The 27,197-nt window shown below is 39.0% G+C and overlaps 1 protein-coding gene across 1 annotated transcript in view; it reads right to left on the reverse strand.

The window, feature by feature from the left end:
- Positions 1 to 27,197, reverse strand: part of TEX10 (testis expressed 10) — a 34,810-nt gene that overhangs the window by 2,173 nt on the left and 5,440 nt on the right. Inside the window, exons 3-13 of the mRNA XM_081103572.1 lie at positions 26,120 to 26,832; positions 25,493 to 25,736; positions 22,574 to 22,686; positions 21,586 to 21,824; positions 20,714 to 20,849; positions 18,817 to 18,992; positions 15,756 to 15,933; positions 11,889 to 11,977; positions 9,627 to 9,760; positions 2,652 to 2,732; positions 587 to 768 (exon numbers count right to left, since the gene is read on the reverse strand). Of these exons, the coding sequence (XP_080959698.1) occupies positions 587 to 768; positions 2,652 to 2,732; positions 9,627 to 9,760; positions 11,889 to 11,977; positions 15,756 to 15,933; positions 18,817 to 18,992; positions 20,714 to 20,849; positions 21,586 to 21,824; positions 22,574 to 22,686; positions 25,493 to 25,736; positions 26,120 to 26,832 (2,285 nt within the window). The remainder of the gene's footprint in view (positions 1 to 586; positions 769 to 2,651; positions 2,733 to 9,626; positions 9,761 to 11,888; positions 11,978 to 15,755; positions 15,934 to 18,816; positions 18,993 to 20,713; positions 20,850 to 21,585; positions 21,825 to 22,573; positions 22,687 to 25,492; positions 25,737 to 26,119; positions 26,833 to 27,197) is intronic.

Raw genomic sequence — 27,197 nt, forward strand, 5'->3', positions numbered from 1 at the left:
ATCCTAGAAGCTTTAGTCCGAATTTCATATGGGAACAAACGTACTAATTAAAACACTAGTATTTTAGAACAATTTCCTTAAGTTCAAGAATTTAAAATTCCACTCTGGCTATTTCTAATGAAGCCCAGAGCAAAATACAAAGGCTTGTACTAGTAAACTCATCCTTCTAAAGGTAGCAAGGTTAATAAAGAAAGCTCTCAAAACTTATAATGCTATCTAACTTTTCAAATCTCTTGCTTAAAAGAAGAAATTCTGAAAATGAAAAATTATCAAACCACAAAGGGGATTCATGAAAGGACAAAGAAAAAGCTCTGGTGATGGAAGGAGACTTGACTTGGGGTAATTCACACACAATACAATATACAGATGATGTATCGTAGAATCGTACACCTGAAATCTATACAATTTTATTAACCAATGTCAACATAAAAGGAAAAGAAAAAACTAGCTAGGTTTATACAAACTCTGAAAGAGCTTTTAGGGTATTTCCAATTCTCTTTCATTCGCAATTTTTAAAAATTGAATGATTGATGGGGAGAGTGGAACAGGTAAAAGAAAAATGTAAATTGAAGAATAAAAATATTACCTCTTTCTTAGATGCTCTGCTTCTCCTTTCTCTAAAGTGAGCAGGAAATACAGAAGACTGTAGCAACAGGAAGCCAGAAACGGCAGCAGAGTCTCACTAAGTACACATGTGTGATCCAGGAGCCTACAGATAACACCCAAAACACAGCCAGCGGTGCTGTCAGGAATTACAGTGAACCCAACCTAGGCAGAGGAAAATGAGATTAATGACGTCTACACAATAGCCCTTTCCCAGGATAAACCAAATCCTATTAACTGGAGGGTTAACCTTACAACACTTCTACTGAAAACGAGTACGTACAGAATGCATGCCACCTGCCACACCTTGAGGTCCTATTTCCCTCTGAGAATTTAATCTCTACATTAAATATATTGAAAACATGCAAACTCAAGAAATATTAGTAACCCAATCCATTGCTTCCTCTCATGACAAAGTCTTCTAAAACTTTCCATATATTACAATGTCTACTAATGGTTAGAAATACCATTATTCAAAAGGATTATTTCATGCATCCAAAGAAAATCTTGATACCAACAAGCACACTTACCTGATCTTTAGGTTATCCAAACTGGAAAACACTAGTATCTGGCACCAACCCCATCCCAGGTCATTAAATATACAAAACAGAACTCATTTTGCAATTACCCTTCCCCTGTCCTTTGATTTAGCTAGTCATTCAGGCATCACTAAGTAACGGAATCAAGAAACTACTACTTAACACTCAGTAGCTACACTGCCCCGAACCCCCGGTAAAGATCATGGAATCCTAATTAATCTGGATTCTACTTATAAACTGTAAGGTGGGCTCTAACTTGTAACTATATATATACATAGTTTAAATCTCCTAGAAACTACCGTTGGATGATCATTTAAAAAAGTTTACAGGCTCTGAAGTCTTAACCTTTCCATCAAGCTGTCTGAAAATACTGGCCTAGACTGACTTGTATGTTGAGCTTTTACGAGGATAATGAATTAGTCAAAGGAGGGCATACATTTCTGGACCAGAGGTTTAAAAAACACAAGGTGGGGGATCTTTGGAGACAAAAGGGATAAGGATTAAAAGTTGATAGCAGGCAGAAAAACAGTAATGAGAATACAAAACAGTATTCTTCCAACTCAAGGGAAATAACATTTAAAGAAGGAGGTGTGGATGTGCCTATAAAATTATGCAAACAAAGTCTCTGGAAGATAAAATTTCAGATCTCTCCCTTGTACTATAATACATTCTTATAATAAAAAGCCGAAATTCAAAGTGTAAATGTTCTAGGAAATTGAAAGCAAAACCCAAGCATATCTAATGTGAATTTAATACCAATGGGAACAAGAGACACTCATTGGCCAGAAGATAAGTCTCATGGCTGAGCTCACTGCCTCCAGTGACCAGGCCTTGAGCCAGTTAGGTGACTTCCCTATACTTAGTGGTTCTCAACCTTCTGGCCCTTTAAATACAGTTCCTCATGTTGTGACCCAACCATAAAATTATTTTTGTTGCTACTTCATAACTGTAATGTTGCTACTGTTATGAATATTAATGTAAATATCTGATATGCAGGATGGTCTGAGGCGACCCCGGTGAAAGGGTTGTTCGACCGCCAAAGGGATCGCGACCTACAGGTTGAGAACTGCTGTGACCAAGCATGTCAAACATGCGGCCCGTCGGCCACGAGTTTGATATGCTTGCTTTAGACCCCAAATGTTCTGGGTGGAAATTAGATCCCAGTCTGGATACTTTATTCTCAATACACTAACATCAGGCACATGTTAGAGCATTACAAGTCAGAAGGACCTGAGGCATAATTTAAGGTCTTTTATTGCGCAGATGTAGAAATAGAAAGTAAGGTCCTGGTATCAGGCAATTTTCCCAAGTTCAAAAATTAATTAGCAACAACAGTCAGGAAAAACAGCAAGATTTCTCAGTTCTCGCCATAGCATCAGAGTGTGAGAGGTTACTGAGTTTAGGATTCCGGATTCTCACTCTCTCCTAGGCTATGATAAACCTAATCTTAATCAATGAATCTATATGCTTTTCTATGTAACAGAAGAAAAAGTTTAAAAGTATATTTACCAAATGCTTACTGATGGCACTTTGCACGATGTCAAAGCTCTGGCTTCGGGCAGGGATAACCAACAGACTGTGACAAACTGTCTGTCAGAAAAGAAGAAAACCAGTAACCAGATTAGGACATTTTAGGTCAGAAACAAGTTAAACCGATTTTTTTAACCTACTTGCTCCACATATTAATGGGAAACTTAACAAAAAATGACTCTGACTCTGAAGATGCAAATGTCAAAGGTCAAACAAGCCTCATATATGGACTAATTTTCCAAATAATTCATTTTATTAAACATTTACTGAGTGCTGAGTTAGTCCTTTTAGGTGCCATGCACAAGAATGAAAGAATAAGAAACTTCTCTCTCACAGCCCTGAAGTAGCTTATAATTTACCAAGATAGAGATTATATTTCTGTTAAATGCTATAATAAAAAGAGAACTGAATGATTTCAACGAAAGACTGACAAAAGCCTTTTCTCCATTTGGTGGAAAAACATCATACAAAAACACTTATGATCCAGATATTAATACCCCATTTAAATTAATTATAACACTGCCTCCTTTTCTCCAAAGGTAAAAGACAACAGTTGATAGGAAAAGAAAAATATGAAGGGCATGAGAAATAAGCAGAGAGGACAGCAATGAGTTCTGAGGCATTGTGACAAACCCCAAAAGCTGATGAATATAGTGCCAACAATGAAACATGTAGAAAAACCACAAGGAGAGACAGAGATGAGACTGGTGGAAAGAAAAACATCACTCCAGGAAGAGGATTAATCTCACTACATTCAAGAGAAATGTCAATCACCCTTTAAAAACCAATAGTTCTACGCATTACTTCTCTCTAAAACTGCTAATAGATTGAGACCACTCAAGAGTTTTCAAGTGGCAATTTTTTATCTTTTATACCTGTAAGTAACAACATGAACAACACACTTCCAATGCCATCTTTCTACTTCAAAATGAGCACAGTGAATATTTTCATTGTCAAAAGGTAAATCAGGTTGCAAAGGCCTATTCAATAGTAAATGGCAACTTAATCCTTCTCTTCTGCCTCCGCTTTCCTTCCTGAACAATTCAGATCTAAAGCCATTGGACGGGGTAACCATCAGCATGGAGTGGGTGGAAGAACTGCAGTGGCCCAGACAGAGCAGGCTATCCATGAATAGAGGCAGACTGTCAAGAGAGTTGGAGTTCAATTGGGGTGAGAAAGATGGCCCAAATGGGACAGGGATGGCACCAAAAGGAGATGGATTACAAACAGAAGAGTTGAAAATTTATGTCCACACTAAAACCTACAAATGCATGTTTATAGCAGCTTTATCCATAACTGCCAAAATCTAGAAGCAACCAAGATGTCCCACAGGTGAATGGATTAAAATCTGGTATATCCAGACAATGGAATGTTATTCAGCACTACAAAGAAATGAGCTACATGAAGCCAAGAAAAAAATGAAGGGACTTCAATATTACTAAGTGAAAGAATACAATTCTAAAAAGGCTATGTGCTATCTGGTTCCAAATATATGACATTCTGGAAAAGGCAAAACTACAGAGACAATAAAAAGATCTCTGGTTGCCAGGGAGTGGGTGAAGAATAGGCAGAGCACAGAGGATTTAAGGACAGTGAAAATACTCTGTATTATATCATGATAGACACACGTCCTTATACATTTTGTCCATAGCCAAAGAATGTACAACAGTGAATAGTAATGTGAACTATGGACTTAGGGTGACTGTATCAATGTAAACTCATTAACTGTAACAAATGTTACCACTCTGGCAGGGGATGCTAATAATGGAGGAGACAATGCATGTGTGTGGGGAGCAGATAGGAAATATCTGTTCCCTCCACCTTTGCTGTGAACCTAAAACTGCTCTAAAAAATAGTCTCAATTTTTTAAAAAAATCTTTGATTGAATTTAAGAGCAGATTAGATATTGCAGGGGGAAAAATCAGTGAACTGGAAGACACAGCACACTTTCTGAAACAGACAGGAAAAAAAGGCCTACAGGATAACATCAATTCATCTAATACAATGTAAATTGGAGTCCAGAAGGGGACGAAAACATGTTTAAGAAATAATGGTTGACATTTTTTCCAAACAGTAAACATCAAGCTAAGAAAAACACACAGAAAATAGCACCATGGTACAAACTGCTGAAAAAAGTGATTAAAGGAAAATCTTTAAAATGTGTTTAAAAAAAAATCACTTCAGCCAAGGCAGATAAAACTACAACTAAGAAATACCACTCTACCAACTAATAACTTGTTCAAATGATGTAATTAGAAAACTAAGTTTTTAACACTAAGGGTGTCAAAACTATGTGTAATTCTAGTATGTACTTTCACAGGAAAGGGCAATTTAAATAATAGCAAAATGTATCCAAAAGAAAATTGAAATCTTCACATAAGCAAAATATGTAGAGTACTCATACAAATCAACAAAAGGAAAACAACCCAATAGAAAATTGGGCAGAAAACCTAGACACTTATCCAAAGAAGACAAATGGCCAAGAGACATAAAAAAAAAATGCTCAATGTTACTAATCATCAGAGAGATGCAAATTAAAACGACAATGAGGTACCACCCCACACCTGTCAGAATGGCTGTCATCAATAAATCAACAAACAAGTGCTGGCGAGGATGTGGACAAAAAGGAACCCTAGTAATGGGAATGCTGGTTGGAATGCAGATTGGTACAACCACTAAGGAAATCAGTGTGGAATTTCCTCAAAAAATTAAAAATGAAATTTCCATTTGACCCAGTAATCCTACTTCTAGGAATATACCCTAAAAAGCCTGAAACAACAATCAGAAAGAACATATGCACACCTATGTTTTTAGCAGCACTATTTATAATAGCTAAGATCTGGAAACAGGCCAGGTGCACAACAGTAGATGATTGGATAAAAAAGTTGTGGTACATCTATACCATGGAATGAATACTATGCAGCAGTAAAAAAGATCTCTTACCCTTTGAAACAGCATGGAGGGACCTGGACAGTATTATGCTAAGCAAAATAAGCCAGTCAGAGATCACATAATCGCACTCATGAACAGAATAAACTGATGGCCCTAGCTGGTTTGGTTCAGTGGATAGAGCATTGGCCTGCGGATTGAAGAGTCCTGGGTTCGATTCCAGTCGGGGGCACATGTCTGGTTGCAGGCTCAATCCCCTATGGGGGGGTGTGCAGGAGACAGCCGATCAATGATTCTCATCATTGATTTTTCTCTCTCCCTCTCCCTTCCTCTCTGAAATCAATAAAAAATAAACTGATGAACAAAATAGATCCAGAAACATAGAGCATGGAACAGACAGGAATCTCAGAGGGAGGTGGTTGAGTAGGTGAGAGGGAGGGAGGGACAAGTTCAACCAAAGAACCTGTATGCATATCTATCCTATATAATAAAATGCTAATATGCAAATTGTCCCCTCGGGAGTTCCACCAACTGGGAGTTCGACTGCGCACTATGATGTGCACTGACCACCAGGGTTGGCGCAGAATGAAGGAAGGCCCCGACCAGCAGCCAAGGGAAGGAAGGCCCTGGCCAGCAGCTGGAAGACCCCGATTGGCCCTGACTGCCAGCCAGGCCTAGGGACCCTTACCCATGCATGAATTTCGTGCACTGGGCCTCTAGTATCCTATCTAATAAAAGAGAAACATGGTAATTAGCGTACTACTGCTACTCTTCCCGTTGGCTAATCAGGGCGATATGCAAATTAACTGCCAGCCAAGATGGCGGCCGGCAGCCAGGCAGCTGGAAGCGAACATGAGGCTTGCCTGCTTCAGTGATGGAGGACTCCAATGTTCCCCGCCTGCCATTTCCCGCCTGCCGCTGCCAGCCTCTGAGCTGCAACTTTAAGCAACTATGTTACAAATATAGAAGCTAAACAAAACCCCAGAAACCTGCTTTAGTCGCCGGGCTTCAGCCAGCAGGATCACAACGTTGTTTCAAATACAGAAGGTAAACAAAGGCCAGAAACCTGCTTTCAGCAGCGGAGGCCTAAGAGCTGGAGCCTCAGAGCTAAAGCTGGCCCAGAATTTTAAAAAAAAGAAAAAAAGGAGCTGTTGGGAGCTTCAGTCACCCACCAGCCTGAAAACAGACCTCAGCCCCTCACCCAGACTGGCCAGGCACCCCAGTGGGGAACCCCACCCTGAAGGGTGTGTGACCAGCTGTAAACAGCCATCATCCCCTCACCCAGGCTGGCCAGGCACCCCAGTGGTGACCTCCACCCTGATCCAGGACACCCTTCAGGGCAAACCAGCCGGCCCCCACCCACGCACCAGGCCTCTATCCTATATAGTAAAAGGGTAATATGCCTCCCAGCACTGGGATCAGTGGAGCCGCAAGGCCTCCCGGCACCGGGATCAGTGTGACGGGGCAGCGCCCAAACCCCCGGATCAGCCCTGCTCTGTGCCTGATAGCGGGGAGCTCCTCAACCCCCTGGTCGCCCTGCGGCTCTGTGTGTGACAGGGTGCAGCGCCCCAACCCCCTGATCCGCTCTGCTCTGTGCATGACAGGGGGCAGCGCCCCAACTCCCCAATCGGCCCTGCTCTGAACCCGACCAGGGGCTGTACCTAGGGATTGGGCCTGCCCTCTGCCACCTGGGAGCAGGCCTAAGCCAGCAGGTCGTTATCTCCCGAGGGGTCCCAGACTGCGAGAGGGCACAGGCTGGGCTGAGACCCCCCCTTCCTCCCGAGTGCACAAATTTTTGTGCACCGGGCCTCTAGTATATATATAAAAGCCCAGCGACCAGAATGGCAGAACAACCAGAACCAGTGGCTATGACACACAGAGGCAGCCAACCAGCCTGATCTGGGCCCCGACTGTCCCCTGCCCCCTGATCAGCCCTCAACACCTGATTGGGGGTGGCCAGCTGCCAACTGCCTGTGGCCCCTCCCCACTACTGGCCCGCCCGTTGGGCCCCACCCATGTACAAATTCATCCATTGGGCCTCTGGTATGTGCATAATCCACAGATACAGACAATGGTGTGGTGAAGGCCTGGGGTGGGATGGGGACAGGCTAGACGGGGTCAATAGGGAAAATATGGGGAATATGTAATATTTTCATACTTTCAACAATAAAGATTTAAAAAAATAATAAAGAATTCTTTGCTTAAGAACTTCAAAACCAAAAATTAGACTTTCTGATTTTTCCTAATTTACTACTTAATATTTCGGAGACAGCAACCTTGAAGTTTAATACATGCCCTCCTTGTCAAAGGTACACTTCAGAAATATAACTGATCACATTTTCATGACAATTGTGTCTTGGCTTTACACAAATTATGTGCTTATAAGAATTTAAATTATCAGATAAAGGTTATATGAGTTGTCCAGGTTACCAAGCTAGTCATTGGCAAATCTATGCCAGCAATCTGGGCTCACTAATACCCATATAATGCCTTCTCCAATGTCCCTTAAAACAGCTACTCTTACTAATGTTGGCAAACCCAAACTCCCCAATCTAATATTGAAGGCCCTAACTTCAGTCTACCTTTCGTAGCTCTCTTCATTTATCAAGAAAAAAGTTTAGATATTAAATAATGAGGTTGGTTACCCAATTCTTCTCACTTTTTAAAATCCAATATTTTTGGAGAACCTACATATAAACACAGTACCAGGCACTAGGGTAATAAAGAGAAGAGACATATCATTGGCATGTCCAAAGTATCGTGATCAGATTCAAAACCATGAGAGACATCCCTTCATATATCTACAAAAAGTATAGCCGTAAGATATGGGGAGGACATGAAGAGTATTCAGATCATAATGAAAGAAGTAAACAGATCAGCTGAATAAAATCAACTGGTACATAAAACAGAAGTAAATTATTGAACATTAACAAAGAGATAAAAAAATAGACTTGTCGTGGCAATGAGGAGTTATTAGAAAAGAATATAGTCAGTGTCCTGGTCAGAGACCTTCTTAATCATTCAAGTAAAATGAACCAGCAGAGAAGTGATAACCTCAGAAGTTGCATGAAAGGTTGAAACCAAAATCATTTGGGGATGACATAATTGCATTCATACTTGCATTCAAGTATCTTTTAATGCAAGGAAAGAAAACAAAGAAATAAAAAAAACTAGTTGATATAGAAATGTTTTAGAGAATCAAATCCTATGTATTAATGTTTATGTTGTTTTAGTTTAATTTACATATCTATTACATGCAAGACAATTTTGCCTATTAGGGTAAAAGATCAGCTTTATAATTCTAATTTAAATCATGTCAGTAATTAATTTAAACTAATCATTTTAATGCGAATTTCACTATCAATAGTGAAACCTAAGGTATTAAGATTTATCACATTTAAGTTCAGATATTTAAGATTTACTTTAACATGTGTGAGAAGGTTTGTCAGAAAACTGAACTACTTGACAAATAGTGACTGTACTAACAGTTATTTAAACAGTTTAAAATTTTAACTGTTTTAAAAGAAAGAAAATATAATCAAAGTCCCCTTTTAAAATAAATGCTTAAGTTGACTACATTTTTCTAAAAAGTAAGATTTATAAGTTGAACTTTGAGGAAGAATCAGGGTTTAAAATTTAACTTTAATAATATTAGATTAACTTAAAACCAAAGGAACTGCTCAATTTTTGTTGTTTAAAAAAAGCCACCTTCAAGGACACCAAATGCTATATAAGTCTTACTCATCCTTCAATACTTAAGTTAAATTCTTCCTTTTCTATGAAGCCTTGCCTCTTTTTCATAGATGTACCTATCCTATCTGTCCTGTGCTAGATAAAAGGAAATAAATCAGTATTATTCAAATAGCTAATTTATTTTATTTTATTCTAGTGGCATAACCCATAATGAAAAAACACTCCTGGCCAAGATCATAAACACTTTCAGAACATGGATCATGTCTCATACTACTTTATATCTCTAAGAATATCTCATACAAGGCAATCCTAATATACTAGCACACTACTGAATTTTAATAGCTAGAAATTTCTTTATAAATGCACTATTACCTCTGTTACATCCCAATGGTGTAAAAATTGCTCCAAGTCTGTAAGGTAAAGCAGCACAGGGGAGAGCTGTGTCTGGATGACATGAGGAACTCCTCGAAGGCTCTGAAGCCAAGTCAACTCCTCTTTTGAAAACCCTAATTTGGGTACAAAGAAAGTCAAATTAAAAAAATATTTCACAAAGCAAGGGACATGGGTCATATTTTTTAAAAAACAGAGATACATGGCATGTATCTTTAAGACAAAGTCTTCTTTAAGCTACCTTGTTGCCTCCAAATTTCTGCATTTCATATAATATTTTAAAAGATGAACAGCTGGCCCTAACCTTAGGTTTGGCTCAGTGGATAGAGCGTCGGCCTGTGGACTGAAGGGTCCCTGGTTCGATTCCTGTCAAGGGCATGTACCTTGGTTGTGGGCACATCCCCAGTTGGGGGTGTGCAGGAGGCAGCTGATCCATGTTTCTCTCTCATCGATGTTTCTAACTCTCTATCCTTCTCCCTTCCTCTCTATAAAAAAATCAACAAAATATTAAAAAAAAAAGAACAGCTGGTAATGGAGGCAGTAAAATTCATATAATTATGTACACAAATGTGTACTCTGACCCAATCTATAATGTAGCAAGAAATAGGCTTTCCCCCTTATATAAAGGGCTTCATGACATTTACCTAAAAAAAGTAAAAGGCAACCTTTCCAAATAATGGTAGGTTTAAAAAAGCAAATGAACAAATAAAAGAATATATTCCATACTATACCAAACTCTGTATTCTCTTGTAATAGTCCATTCAAACTACTATCTCATTCTCTTACCACCCCTATTACACTTGGCCTGACCTATCCAAAAATCCCTCCTGAGAGAGAGCTCTCACGATGATCAGAATACCAACAATGTAGTCAGTCTGACCCTAGCTTTCTGCTTTGATGTTCCTATCACTATATTTCCATGAACACAGCCTAAAGCAGCAGCATCTGGTTTCATAACTACATCCCATTACTGGCTCATAATGAGCTTTCAAATACCATTAAACCTTTTGGCAGGTACTACTCCTAAAACATAAAGACCCCACCTCCATCTCAAATGTGTACATCCAAACTATCAAGTAAACACGTAGGAGTCTACATTTATCTTTTATATAAAACTAGAGGCCTGGTGCACAAAATTCATACACTGGGGGGGTGGGGGGGGTCTCAGCCCAGATTGCAAGAGGGCACAAGGCCAGGCCGAGGGACCCCACCATTGCATAATCAGAGCCGGGGAGGGATGTGGGAGATTGGCCAGCCTGGGAGGGACTGAGGGAAGGCTCCAAGGCATGTCCAGTCCATCTCGCTCAGTCCCGATCGGCTGGACCTCAGCAGCAAGCTAACCTACCAGTCGGAGCATCTACCCCCTGGTGGTCAGTGCACATCAGAACAAGCAGTTGAGCGGTCTTAGCATATCATTAGCATATTATGCTTTGATTGGTTGAACGACGATCAGACATAGCATATTAGGCTTTTATTATATAGGATTTATAGTTTTTATTATAAAGGATTTATCTTGCAAGATTCAGCTCATTTCCAGAACCTATCAACTTCTCTTTGGATTCTGATAACATATTAATTATATGTCTCCTAATCACAAGTCTTCAAAAAAATTCAAAGAATCTCATCATCACCCAAGTATAAAACTGAAATGCTGAATGAGTACAATCATTTAAACAATAGTAACACTCACACATCTAACTTATGACATTTCCATATTCATTTTACCAATTTTACTTTGAGGGCAAATGGAATGTAGAAAACAGCTAATCAAAATCTGATGTTCTTCCTATCAAGTTGAACATTTGAACATGTTTAAAATGGATATTCTGTTCATCAATTTTTAAAAGTATGCAATGGGGTTTTCTCTGGCTATCTGAATAAGAGTCATGTATGTCCAATTCACTGCAAAGATAAGAATAATGTTGAAAAAATAAAGTTGAGAAATAAGACTAAGAAGAAAGTGAAAAAACAATCATGACATTCAAGTACTTCCCAAGATTTTGGTACTTGTAGTATGAGATGCAAAGATGAATCATGCATCTTCCTGCCTCAAGAGCCTGACAATGTAGGGTACAAATACTCCTTCTAAGATTTCCATTTATTAATCAATAAAATTCATTCTAAGAGACATCTTATTTATCATCCTCAAAACTTAGAACCAAACATATTCTAAACAGTTAATTTTAGAATAATCTTCATACTAGATATTTTTCTTTCCTTTACTTGGTAGGTGAATGTAGTTACCTGTAAGTGTTGAAAATAAGAAGCTGAAATAATCCACATCACTCATCAAACAGTCTTTAACTGAATATTTCCATCCAGAAAATGATGATCTACAATAAAAAATGAAAGAAATATTACCAGAAGTGACCAACTTGAAGACTCAAGAATAACACAGAATATAACCACTTTTTTCTTTTTTAAAAACAAGTCTAATTTAATAGCTTAAACAAAACCTAGAGTATGTATTAATTTTATATATAAGAGCTCAACTACCATGATATGGAAATTTCAACTTTTAACATTTATATTTATGTAAAGTCTCATTAAAAAGCATAATTGGCCCACAGAGTATATGGTATAACTTAGAAAATTTCTTCACATTTGAAAGCCATACTCTAAGGCAGGGGTCCTCAAACTTTTTAAACAGGGGGCCAGTTCACTGTTCCTCAGACCGTTGGAGGGCCAGACTATAGTTTAAAAAAAAACTATGAACAAATTCCTATGCACACTGCACATATCTTATTTTGAAGTAAAAAAACAAAACGGGTACAAATACAGTATTTGTATTTGCATGTGGCCCGCGGGCCGTAGTTTGAGGACCCCTGCTCTAAGGAGCCAAGATTAAGTTTGTTTTGTTTTTTTCAGTAGTTTCAGCTGCTATGTATTTACTACCTGATTTTTATAAAGTCTCACCTTGCTTACTTTAAACAAGCTCCAGATTCCTACCTAAACCTAAGTATCTTAATTAGGCGAAGAATACTTACATTTAAAGCCACTCAAAGATATCTAACTACAAGTTCCCATACTTTGCAAAGCTGTAACTAGGTCTGCTTAATAGTGTAGCGAAAGTATTGTAAGAGGACTCAAGGGAATATCTAAATGTAAAGCAGCTTCTCATTAAATGAGGATGATCTGGTTCCTGCTATGAGTTTAGTTTCCAGTGACTCCTTTAAAAATTCTCTTCAAGGTAAGGATAAGAAGACAGCAAATGTCAACCAGGAATCTAGCAAAAGGCTGAGAATGGTCAGATCCAATAAGCTAAGACTACAAATTTTATCATAGATATCTGAATAAATGTCAGACAAAATTAGGACTTTCTAACTCAACCAGAAGCACTTAATTTTTTTTTTTACTGTTAACTGTATTTAACTCAATGAAACTAGGAATCAATTGTGCCATCCAGTGGCTAAAAGGAGTACACATCCTTTTAGGAATCTACTTTGGACAAATGACAATAGATCACACTGTCCTTAAGACTATGATGTCCATATATGCTGTTCAAGCCAGAACATGTCTGAGAGTAAAGGGATGCTATTGCTGATTAAGCTGGAACAAAAGAAATAAACTGGAACTGCTCCTCCAAGACCAGATCATATATTCACTTTACTTAAAACAAGCCCAATTTCTTAGTCCAAGAATCTCTCCTTTCTCTGAGAGATTTTTATCTAACATTTATGTTCTCCAATCCAGCTGCAAATAAACTAGGGGCAGAGAGGATCTGACTGAGCAAAGTCCAGTGGAACAACACGGTATAACGGTATGAAGGGAAAGTCAAACTCAAAAAAACTCTAAATGTGGGGGAAAAGGTAGGGGCAGCAACTCTAAGGTAACAGATAAATATCAGAAATGATTCAAGGAATATTTCAGGAAAATCCGTCTGGCAACAGTGTACAAAATAAAGGGACTGAGAAGCCAGACTATAATACTACAGGTAACAGATCATGAAAAACTTGGCTAGTTATAGCCATGGTCAAGGACAGAAGGGGGTGTTTTGAAGAAAAAGACAAAGATATGAAATCACCCCCAGTGTACACTAAAAGAAACTACGCATTATTGTTATTCTAAATCTAGGAAAAGTCATACATTGATAGTGGTATTGGCCTAAAAAAATTTAAGTCTTAATTTTGGATTATTTTTTAAAAGATTCATTTGGGCACAATACACCTACAGAAAGAGAAGTGTACTAACAAATTGTGCAAATACTAAAAGGGAAACTTTAATTTGGTGGACTTCTAACGACAATCAACTTTTTAGTTATTATTAAGCCCTTTTATCATTATCTGTAAATTAACTTATTTTCAGCAGTCACCACAAATCTCCACAAAAAGACTTTTGAAAACATTCTTGACAAAAGTTAAACATAATTGATGTTTATAAAAACAATATTCCTCCTAAAGAGAATAAATTTCAAAGGGAAGTGTTCAAAAGGTGGTTTTAACTGAATGTTAAAACAGACCCTTCATTAGTTATATCAAAGGAACAGAGTGCCCTCTACTGGAAATCAATAAGCACAAAATAAATAAAAATACACTTAATTACAATTAAAAACACACTTAATTTTTTTAAAGGCCTAGCATTAAATAATTGCTTACACTAGGCTAAGAGTAGGGTTTTTAAAATTTCTAACAAAAAAAACACACAAGAAACTAATGTTTAAAATACTTAAAAGTAAGACCAAATCTCTCTCTAATGCAGATGTACACAGAAGAAATAAACCTTGAATATTCACATATAAACAACATATTGCAAATAGCTCTCTTCTGCTAAAAGGAAACATTATCATCAGTTATGCAGCAAACTCTGGAGAACTGGATTCAAATATATGTCCTAAACTGGTATGAAAAGCCTGGCAAAGAAAGGTAGTCTACCAAACAGTGAGATACTCCTGTTCAACTGGGATAGGGGATCTGTACAAAAAGCCACAAGGAAACTAGTCTTTAAACTTTACATCTATGGCCTAAATTTCAATTTCTTTCTGCCTAAAACCATATCAGACCCTGACCATGAGCCACAAGCAGTAATAAATATTTCTGAGTCCTAAAATACTATGCCTGATGATACCAACATGAGGTGGTTAAGGCTTCTTTGAACACACACAATATGAAACATTAGTTAAAAACTTTCAGAGTAAAATGTTAATGCCACTGTGGAAAATAGCATGGCAGTTTCTTGAAAAATGAAACAATTACCATATGATTCAGCAATACACTTCTGGGTATATAGCCAATAGAATTAAAAGGACTAAAACAGATATCTATACACCAATGTTTATAGCAGCATTATTCACAATAGCCAAAAGGTAGAAACAACCAATGTCCAACAACAGACGAAGAGATAAACAAAATGTAGTGTATAAGCACAAAGGAGTATCATTAAGCTTTAAAAAGGAAAGAAATTCTGACACATGCTACCACATGGATAAACCTTGAAGAGTTATGCTGAGTGAAATATGCAAGACACAAAAGGACAAATATTGTATGATTCCTTACATAAGGTAACCAGAATAATCAGAATGATCAAGATAGAATAGTGGTTACCAGTGGTGGGGAGAGGATAGGGTGGAGGAGTTATATAATGGACACAGAGTTTTAGTTCAGGTTGATGAAAAAAATCTGGAGACAGATAGTGGTCCTGGTTATACAACAATCTAAATGTACTTAATGCCACTGTTAAGTTGTTTGTCTTTTAATATATTTTTATTGATTTCAGAGTGGAAAGGAGAGGGAAAGATAGAAACATCAGTGATGAGAGAAAATCACTGACCAGCTGCCTCCTGCATGCCCCCTACTGGAGATCAAGCCCACAACCCAGGCATGTGCCCTGGAAATCGAGCCATGACCTCCTGGTTCATAGGTCGACACTCAACCACTGAGTAACACCGGCTGAGTGGCACTGTAAACCCTTACTACATGGTTTTGATCATTTCAACCCTTATTCCAATCTAGCTATAGAAATCACTAAACAACTTGAAACAGTCTTACTCTAGTGAACTTTATCTAAAAATAACAATGTAGTTTTAATTGCTGCATTAAGAGCAAATGAAGGTAGTAGCAATGTTTAGAGGGAAAAGATTATACATTTAAAATACAGCTCACTTGAGCATGTTACCTCATGTGCAGTATCCCGATAAGCATGGCAGCCAAACTTGAACTGAGTCTTCCCATAATACAGCAACGACTTAACTGAGAGAGCAAATCAGCAGGTAGACTGGGTAGAAAATATATAAGCTGGACCAAACACTGCTGAGACTCTGCTGGGAGAACCACCACAGTGCCTTCTTGTGGATCTAGTGGGACAGATGGACACATTAAATTCAACTATAAAGATGTACATAGCAGAGATTAAATTAATAAAGACTGATTATTTTTACTTATGCTAAATTCCAACATATCAATTACATGAAAAAGTTTCATCATAAAACATGATTGCTTAAGCTATTTTCTAAAGTAAAACACTGAACACAACCATTATTCATTTAAAGATACATTTGTTTAACACTGCAATAATTTCATAACATCCAAGTTTGTCTTGTTTGAATTAAGAACTTTCATGGGGGTAAAGGGACTGGATACAAAGCAAAAGAGTAAAAAACAAGCACTTTTGCTAAACAGTGACAATTACAGTATAAACCTAACCTGAAGCAAAAGACCTATTTGTGTGTGCATGTACACGTACACACATACACACACACACACACACACACACACACACTCCTACATATAAGCAGTACTGAAAACAGATTTTAAAATATACCCACAAAAGGTGGAAACCAAATGTCCTTCACTTAATGAATGGATAAATATAAGTGGCATACCCATTAAATGCAATACTACTTAGCAATAAAGAAATAAAATACTGAAATATGCTTCTTCAACATGAATGAATCCTAAAAACACGCTAAGAAGCCAGACTCAAAAGGCCCCATATTGCATAATTCTATTTATAAGAAAAGTCCAGAATAGGCAAATCCAGAGACAGAAATACAGATTAGTGTTTGTCAGGAGCTGGGAAAAGCGAGAATGCGAAGGGTCTACCAATGGGTAGTTTCTTTTGGAGGTGATAAAAATATTCTAGAATTAGATAGTGATGATGTTTGCACAACCTTGGGAATGTATTTTTTAAAAATTTCTGAACCGTACATTATAAAATAGCAAATTTTATGGTATGTGAATTACATCTCAAGAACAAATGTAAACTTTATTTATTTTTTTATATATATATATCCCAGAATACTTTTAATTGATATTTTGCCTAAAATAGGAAACAGTTCTAGGGATCAATATAACGTATGAAGTCATACAAGATATCCATTATCTACACTAATAAAAGAGAAAAATGGTAATTGGCGTACGGCGATACCGTTTTCATTGGCTAATCAGGGCTATATACAAATTAACTGCCAACTAAGATTGGCAGTTAACTGCCAACAAGATGGCGGCTAATTTGCATATGTAGGCACAATGCAGGAAGGCGAAAGGGAAAGCAGGAAGAAGCCCCCTGCCACTGACAGTGATCAGAAACCCAGGGGGGAGCTAAGAGCTGGGGGGCAGGGCAAAGGCGGCCCTGGGGCCGCCTTTGCCCTGCCCCCCAGCCATGATCGGAGAATCAGGCGCCTTTGCCGCCCTGGCCAGTGATAGCAGGAAGTAGGGGTGGAGCCAGCGATGGGAGCTGGGCACGGTCGAAGCTGGCAGTCCCAGGAGCTAGGGGTCCCTTGCCTGGGCCTAAAGCAAAGCCCACGATCGCGGCGCCCCCCGCTGCCACTGCAGGTCCCCGCTGCCTGGGCCGGATGCCTAGGCCAGAGGCGTTAGGCCAGGGCAGGGGCAGAGCCTGCAACCGCGGGGAGCTGGGGGTCCCCTGCCCAGGCCTAACACCTCTGCCGGAGGCCTCAGGCCTGGTCAAGGGGCCGATCCGGTGATTGGTGATCAGAGGGTGATGAGGGTCAACTCCTCTGGCGGAGGCATCAGGCCTGGGCGGGGGTGGGGGCGGAGCTGGGGATTGGGGGGATATGATGGTCCCCTTGCCCAGGCCTGAAGCCTGGGTCAGAGGCATCAGGCTTGGGCGGGGGGTGGAGCAAGCGATCAGAGGGAGATGGGGGTCCCCTGCCCAGGCATGATTCCTGGGCCAGAGGCCTCAGGCCTGGGCGGGGGCCAGAGCCAGTGATCGGGGGGAGATGGGGGTCCCCTGTCCAAGCATGACACCTCTGGCGGAGGCGTCAGGCCTGGGCAAGGGGCCGATCAGGCGATCGGAGGGTGATGGGGGTCAACGCCTCTGGCCGAGGCATCAGGCCTGGGCAAGGGGCAGAGCCAGCAATCGGAGGGGTCTGGGGGTCTGGGGGTCCCCTGCCCAGGCCTGATGCCTGGGCCAGAGGCATCAGGCCTGGGCTGGGGGCAGAACCAGTGATGGGGGGAAATGAGGGTCCCCTGCCCAGGCCTGACGCCTCTGTCAGAGGCGTCAGGCCTGGGCAAGGGGCCGATCCTGCGATTGAAGGGTGATGGGGGTCAACGCCTGAGGGCTCCCAGTATGTGAGAGGGGGCAGGCTGGGCTGAGGGACACTCCCCCCCCACACACACCCAGTGCACGAATTTCATGCACCGGGCCTCTAGTGATTAAATAAGAGATTTCCCACCAAAGCTTCAAAGGAATTTAAAATACTTGACAGTTTTAAATTTGTGAACAGCAGGTGGTTTAAAACAATTTAAGAATGCAAGAAGCACCTATAACCATTAACCTTCTAAAACTATTCTAATAAAGAATACTTAGTGTTAAAAATTAGCCCTAGCCAGCTTGGCTCAGTGGATAGGCGTCAGCCTGCGGACTAAAGGGTCCCGGGTTCGATTCTGGCCAAGGGCACATGCCTGGGTTGCGGCTCTATCCCCAGTGTGGGGTGTTGCGGGAGGCAGCCCACCAATGATTCTCTCTCATCATTGATGTTTCTATCTCTCTCTCCTTCTCTCTTCCTCTCTGAAATCAATAAAGAAATATATATATTTTTAAAAAAAGGAAAATTAATTTACTATGTGATGGTTGATTTTGTTTGGGTAATTTAATCATGGCACAAGTAACCTACAATAATTTAAAGGAAAGGCAAACCTAAAGAGCTTCCCTTAGAAACTTCTTTTCTAAATCACGATGTACCAATGATCACCTATACAGTTAAGCAAACTCTTACCATAGATTCGGAGAGCCGTAGCTTGTAAACTTTTTAGTAATTCTTTATTTGCTCGTGCTGCAGCAGTCTGGATGATATCAATAAGCTGTGTTGAGAGTTCAGGGTTTCGGGAGCCAAGATGAGCAAGTTGCAATGGTAAACCAGCCAGCCAACGGGATAACACTTTACTACGATATCTAAGAAAGGCCAAGGAAGAACAAAATAAAGTACAATTTGAAAGAAAAGGAACATAAATTTAAACAAAAAAAAAATATTTCAATTTAAATACACCATAAAGTGACAAGTCATCTACAATAATACATTCACTCATTTAAACATTTGAGAGCCTATGAGATCACCAGCATCATTTACTTAGTGGCAGCATTTTCTAGGTTTTACCCACTAGGTTTGGAGCACTAAATTATCGACCCATGAACCAAGAGGCCATTGGTTTGATTCCTGGTCTGGGCTCATGCTTGGGTTGTGGGCTAAATCTTCAGTAGGGGGACGTGCAGGAGAGAGACGATCAATGATTCTCTCTCTTTTGATGCTTCTATCCCTCTCACCCTCTCCCTTCCTCTCTCTGAAATCAAGAAAAACATTAACATGTAACTATTTATCCTAAGTAGTGTTAACTATTGCACTATATTAACTTACTGATGCAATGTAGGGTGTCCCTGCACTAAATGGCTTTGAACTTGTGTTATTTCAGTTCTTTAGTATACTTGCTAAAGCTCTAATGCAGTGGTTCTCAACCTTCTGGCCCTTTAAATACAGTTCCTCATGATGTGACCCAACCATAAAATTATTTTCATTGCTACTTCATAACTGTAATGTTGCTACTGTTATGAATCCTAGTGTAAATATCTGATATGCAGGATGGTCTTAGGCGACTCCTGTGAAAGGGTGTTTCGACTGCCAAAGGGGTCGCGACCCACAGGTTGAGAACTGCTGCTCTAATGTCTCCATTAATCAGGTAACAGCAATCAGTTTTGCTGACTCCAAAAAACTTAGTGATTTAAGCATGACTTCTGATATCACAGACCTGAATTTAAAATCTCAGCTACCTCTATTACCCATTAGTTGACTGACAACCACCCATTTATTTAACCTAAGCTTGTTTCCTTCTGTAAAATGAGAGGAACAGAATCTACCCTTCATAGTAGTACTATGAGAATTATTCAGAAAAATTATGAAAAGTGTTTGGCTTATAGTAAAGACTCAAATATATTCTAACAACTCCCTACACTTAACTAGGTATCCCAAATCTTTACCTTCCAGACAACATCTCTTCCAGGCTGTCCCAAATAAACATCAAATTCACCATATCACGAAATTAATTCCTTAGTTCCATTCTTCTATTGTCTGTCTCAACTGATAGCACCAAACTAAGCCAGAAACTCATCTCTATTGCCCTCATTCTTTTCTTTTTACATTTTTATTGATTTCAGAGAGAAAGAGAGAGAGGGAGAGAGATAGAAACATCAATGATGAGAGAGAATCATTGATTGGCTGCCTCCTGCACATCCCACACTGGGGATCGAGCCCACAACCCAGGCATGTACCCTGACCGGGTAATCGAACTATGACCTCCTGGTTCATAGGCTGATGCTCAACCAACTGAGCCACGCTGACCAGGGCTTAATCTCCATAATTTTTATGAGAAGCAAAGAAAGGCTGAGGCTGCTGTAGGTTGTTCCAACTATCCTTTAGTTATAAGCAGACATACTCAAAGAGGCTTTTATCTGATCAGTTATGTGTATAAAGATTACTGGCACTATTCTATATGCTTCTTCATAAAATTATATATCATTTCTTAAACATAACCATCTAGAATTTAATCACCCTATCATCTTACTTAAATAAACTACAAAATAACTCAGTGTAAAAAAGAAAGGCAAAGTAAATGAAACTTTACCTGAATCTGTAAGATCTCAGTTCTTCCTTTTGATAGATTTTACTGAAAAACTTCAGTAACAAAGTGCGAACTGGAAGGATAAGGCCTCTCTGTTGATACAATGTATAAACTGCCTTGATGAGAGACTCTGTAGACTCTAAAAACACAGAAAACAATAACTACTTATGAATCAAAAATATCTGGTCATCAGCCCCCAAATTCCTTTAAAAGCACAGAGGATAGTTTTCTTTATTCCTATAACAAAGCACATCTTAGCCACAAACTGATGACTATCATTGAAGTCCTATAGCAATGGCCTAATATAAAAGGCAAACCTACCAGAAATTACAGTATAAACTTTCCTAAGGGAAACAAACCTAAGTAGAGATAACAAAAGCAGGATATTAGAAAGGTGACTAAGATGAAAACCAAATGGGAAAGCTTTTTGAATGAGAAAATTAGTAAGTCACACTAAAAACTGACAAAGTGATGTAACTTCAAGCTAGAAGAAATGTAGAGAAAGGCAGGATTCATTCTATAAGAAAAAAAGGAAAAAGCTCTCAAATTCTAATCCAACTACATCAGAAGAGAGTATTTCTTCATTAGGCTCGATGGCATTTCCTCTTAATAATATCTATCTCCTTTTATACCAATTCTGTAATCTATTAGAAATAGTATCAATCTGCTTCAGGAAGGGACCTATCCATTAAGAAAGGGATGCCCTGGGCCATAAACAATTTCAGTGTTTAAGTAGATAATCCTTTATAATGATGCCAGCTACCTTTTACAGCTTGAATATAATTAACTTGACTACATGGAATGTTTAAAAGTTATCAATTCAAATAGCATGCATAAGAGCTCCTCTCACATGAAGATAAAGCAGCATCACCTACCTCTGTTTGGTTGTATCTGCATTAACCTCCAGGATACCCCAAGCAACCTGTTCAGCTGCTTACTATTTAGCCTAGAGCCATCTTCAAGGGTCTCTGTCACAAATTTTCTTATCATTTCTATCCAATAAGAATCCTTCTGCAAAGTTGAGGCATTTGCCAGAGAGACCATGATATCAGATAGTGTTAAATTCAGTAAGAGATGGTCTACATTATTGGAGAGAATCGTGCAATGCTTGATGCTAAAAACAAAGACACATCAATTAAGTTTGGTATCTACCATGCCTACACTTCACTTACAATCCTTGAATAATCTATCAATGAGCCAAAGAAAACTATTTTTTTCCAATACCACTCTTTCTTCAGGCTACTGTTACTGATAACATATTAATATTAGTTTCATTACCAGTTTCCTCATGTATGAGAGAACTACATGCCCTTTAAAATACTCTTGCTTAGAGATAATTACATAGTGTCTCCCCCAAATAAAGCATCCACCTCAGCAAATTTTATTAAATTCATATTTATATCATTTTCTATTTGACCCCGGATAGCACAAAACATTCACTTTACAGATTTAAAAAATAAAAAACTTGAAGTTCATAGACTTAAAGTGACTTATTCAAGATCAGCTGAACTACTGCTACTTTTATTTCACACACACACACACACATATATATGGCTAATATGCAAAGTGCCCCCTGAGGAGTGCGACCGGGAGTTTGATCGCTTGCTATGACATGCGCTGACCACCAGGGGGCGGTGCAGAATGAAGGACGGCCACCACCACCACCACCACCACCACCACCCCCCCCCCCCCCAATGGCCCTGATTGCTGGCCAGGCCTAGGGACCCTACCCGTGCACCGGGCCTCTAGTTTAGATATAAACACCTCACAGTGTAGAAAGTTCAAGTTTAAGGCTAATTATTTTCTCATCATTTCAGGTGAAGCAACTGTTCAAGTCTGTACAGTGGTAAAGAATCACAATACCTTTTATTTGTTTCTTTCTTTCTGTGCTTGGTTATTTCTTTTAAGGCATATGGAAAATGACTCATAAAATGGTGTTTGAAATCTGTAAGGTAATTCTTTCGAAGCCAAGACTCCTATTAAAATGAGCAAAGATTAGAAAACCTACTAAAAACAGTAATTATAAATAACCAATAAAACTGCAAACAGAAATTTGACAACCTGTCAATATTCAACTATAAATTAACCATTAAAATACACCTTCTGGCCCAGCTGGTGTGGCTCAGTGTTGAGTATCGACCTATAAACCAGGAGGTTATGGTTTGATTCCTGGTCAGGGCACCATGCCCAACTTGTGGGTTCAATCTCTAGTAAGGGGCTTGCAGGAGGGAGCCAATCAATGATTCTCTCGTCTTTGATGTTTCTCTCTCTCTCTCTCTTCCTCTCTGAAATCAATACAAACATATTTTTTAAAAATACAGCTTCTGTTCATGATATATGTAAATTTAAAAATCAGAAAAAACTGTTAGAGCATTCAGTTTTCACCCACAGATCTTTAGGTGCTTAATAATTATTTTCACTTGAATTTTATCTACTGTTTAAGAGGAGAAGGGAAAGAATAAAGATTGAAGAAAACCCTGAACTTGAACCACTAATGCAATATTTATAAAATACACAAGTCTTCTACCTAGTGTTTTATTTATAACATAACACTATTTCCCATCAATTTCATTATTTCCTATTAAAGGTAGTCAACACCAATTCTTCAGCAGTATTTGTGAATGTACCATTCATTCTCTCATACCTGAAACACTGTCTTATTCCAGATTACAACACTTTTTCCCTCCTCCCCAGAGGACCAACCATTCCATTTTGCCAGACTGAGGGGTTTCTTGGGATGTGGGACTTGAGGTGCTAAAATAGCTGGTCGCCATATAGCTCCTTAGTGTCCTTCACTAGATTCTTCTTTTTCCTGACCTATAAATGTAGTCCCAACATCTCCTCTTGGACTTCTAATAGGCATCTTAAATTTAACATGAATAAACTGATGAATAAACTGAACTCTTCGCCCGCTCCCCAGCGGCGACACTATCATTTGGCTATGCATCATCCTTGCTCTTTTCGTTCTGCTGGCTTTACCAGAACCTAGCTGCTTCTCATCATTTCAACCACTAGATACATTCTACTTCAAGCCACCTAGTTTACAATAGCCTCCTAACTGCTCTCCCTGCTTTTCCTGTTGCCCCACATGTTAGTTCTCCACAAAGCAGCCAGGGCGACCTTATAAAACATAAAAATTCAGACTGTGTCACTCCCTTACTCAAAACCCTCCAATGTCTTTTCACCACCCTCAGGTTAAAATTCAAACTCCTCACCATGGACCGCATGGTCTCACGTGGTCATGGTCATCTGGCCACTGCCACTATTTCTCCCTCATCTTCTACCATTCTCCCAGTACCTTACGTACACAGCCCTTCCTGCCATTCCTCATCAACTTGTTCTCACTTCAGGCCTTTGCCCTTGCTGTTCCGTATGCTTAGAAGGTTCTTCCCACAGGTCTTCACCAGACTTGCTCCTTCACTTCATTCAGTGGCACTTCCTGACTCCCTATTTTAAACAGCCCCCCCCCCCACTCTGTTCCAGCACATATTCGCTCCCCTGCTTTACTTTCTTTTCCTAGTACTGCCATTATATATTTGTTTACCATCTATCAACCCAACCAGAAGGTAAGTACTGTGGAGGCAAGCACTTTGTCAGTCATGTTTATCTCTGTGCTCCCAGAGCCTAGACTAGCACCTAGCTCACTGTAGAGCAGTGCTGTTCAACAGACCTTTCTGCAGTGATGGAACTATTCCTTATGTGTTGCCCAAAATAGTAGCCACTAGCCACATGTAACTACTGAACACTTGAAATATAGGCACTGTGACTGAGGGCCTGAATTTTAACTAATTTAAACAGCCACATTTATAGATACTCAATAAATCTCTGATAAATTACTACACCTGACTGTTCTTCACAAATTCTAACCCTTGAGGGAAAAAGACAATAGCAATGAGACCTAGAGACAAAAAGTAGCAAGCATTAAAATATAAAATTAAGACACAACAAAATTTCTATAGTGTGTAATTATAATACTGACTCTCAGACTTGGAATTCACTTAGGTTAATTTCACTCACACTACACCTGCAAGTACAGCCTACCTACAATAAAGGTAACGTTTAGAGATGTTTTCTGACCTTACATCCTTTATCAAGATAAAATAGTATACACTCAGCAAGTTCATGTGTAGCTTCTTCTCTAAAACATTAGTACAAAAATAACTCAGGGACGGTTATAAGATCTTTAGTGTGATCCATTTCTACTAAACTAACTTGGCAATGTGGCACAAACCAGAAAAGACTACTTAATCAGCAATATTTTATCCCTAGAAGTAGCCACCAGGTACTAGAAGGTTCCTACATAATCAATCTGCCATAAGCAATAAATTGCAACCCCACTGTGAATTATACCTAATGAAAATAAGTATAATAAAACTTATGCATTTCACTTAAAAAAAAATTTAATATTCAGGTAACGCTCTCACAAAGTTGTTGTTTGGAGCAAAAGTAAGAAAAGAGATTACAATTAAACCCTAAAAATTTTTTGGAAAATGTGTAATTCCCCTTGCCAGGTGGCTCGGTTGGTTGGATCATCACCAACCCCATACACCAAAAAGTTTCAGGTTCAGTTCCCTATCAGGGTGCGTATGTTAGGCATCCGATGTTTTTCTCTTTCTCTCTCTCCCTCCCCCTCCTCTCTAAAATCAATAAACATATCCTCAGGCAAGGATTTAAAAAGAAAAGAAAATGCATAACCAATCAGTGGTAATATGCTAGTATCTAATCTGCCCGTTTATGATAAAAGGTTATTACTAAGAAAACAAAGAACCCGTTAGTTCTCACCAATTTGTGGTTTTCATCATGTTGCTTAGAAAGTTTCCACAGAAGGGAAATAATATTAAGAACTTGCTGCATAACCTGCAGTGGTTCTCGTTCTACACCATTTCCAACCGAAGTAGCTAGCTGTGGAGGAACAGCTTCAATCCAGCACTCGATCAGCAATGGAATTATTATCTCAATAAATCCTTTCAAGTTTTCAGTAGATGACAAGCCTTCATCCACACTGCCTAGTCCTCCAATCAGGTTCCTAATAAAGAAGGATAAGAATGAAAAATATTTAATGATTAAAAATTATTCCTTGCTTAATGTAAATCTTAAATATAAAGTACCAGTAAAATAAAGAACCATGATATTGATCAATTAGATTGATCAAGACTAGTAAGAAAAATAAAATTCTAAGATGACAAAGCCAAGAGCCTATCAAGCTTTACTTCTCATTAGGCTTTGCTAAAAATGAATAAATTAATACTTTCAAATGACGCCTCCCATGAGTAAATAAAACCAAATCATGAATAACTATTATGAAAACTATGAAAGACAATTGCATGTCTTCCCACCATTAGCCATCAATTGTCAGCAGTTATAATTCAATATAGGAAAACTGAGTGTGGACATAACTGAAATCCTTACCGTAGCCTGAACTGTGAACTGACATTTGGCTGTGAACCCCCATTTTCATAAACCTGGATGTGTTGCTGGTCGTTGGCATGTTCCTTCCAGTTGATAAAAATGGAGTTGCTAGTGGCATGGGGATTTTCTTTTTGTTCCTGAAGTCCTTCACTTTCTCTCAACCTACTGGATCCATCTGCCAAGGCCTGAAGGAATTTACTGAGTCTCACTAAGACTTTCAGCCTCCACTGCTGAGAAGTGAGTCTCCGATTAGGGTTTACAGAAAGTATCCAGGACTGGGATCTGTCTCTATTTACCAATCCTTTGGACAGCTGCTGATGAGAAATAAGTTCTACAAAATTCTTAAGCAATATACTGCTACGGCCAGTAATTAGAGCTGGGTACTCTTCCAGCAGAATGTCCAAAACTTTTAGAGAGTCCTCCTGAATTCCTTCAGTAATGTGAGTCATGGCACTAGAGAGATGGGCACTTACCAAAGGAAAAAATGGAGAAATTTGTTCAGCTCGTATTTTGGGGGCCAGGAATTGAAGAAGTTGAACTGCTGCTAATCGTACATTAGCATCTTTATCTGTAAACACAGCAGTAACTTCACTTAATATGTTTGAAAGGTGTGCATCAATTATAAATGGGTATTGAGATAAAAGGTCTTTAAGTCCAAGAAGAGCACTTTGTTTAACCCCAGCATTATAGTGATGCATCTGTGATAGCAAATCCTATAAAAAAATTAAAAAACACAGGTTTTAGGTATACACACACACATATATATGCATTATATTATTTTCAAATAAACATGCTATCTAAAACTATACTGATAAACTGACACTTCTTGGGGAAACTGCTTCAGTAAGTATTTCTAAATAACACTTAGCTTCTATTAAGATCAGAAACACAGTTTTATCTCTAAACTAGTTCTAGCCTAATAAAAATATTACATAATTTTTGGTTAGAATTTTCTTTTTGAAAATAACCTGCATGCAGACTTAGGCACACCATCATCACCACCATTTAAAGACCTACTATGTACTGAACTTACGCTGGGTGCATTCTCATACTCTTAATTTAACAGGCCCTTTCTATT

The sequence above is a fragment of the Myotis nattereri genome (genome assembly GCF_964212035.1).
Source record: "Myotis nattereri genome assembly, chromosome: 12".
Taxonomy (NCBI): Eukaryota; Metazoa; Chordata; class Mammalia; order Chiroptera; family Vespertilionidae; genus Myotis; species Myotis nattereri.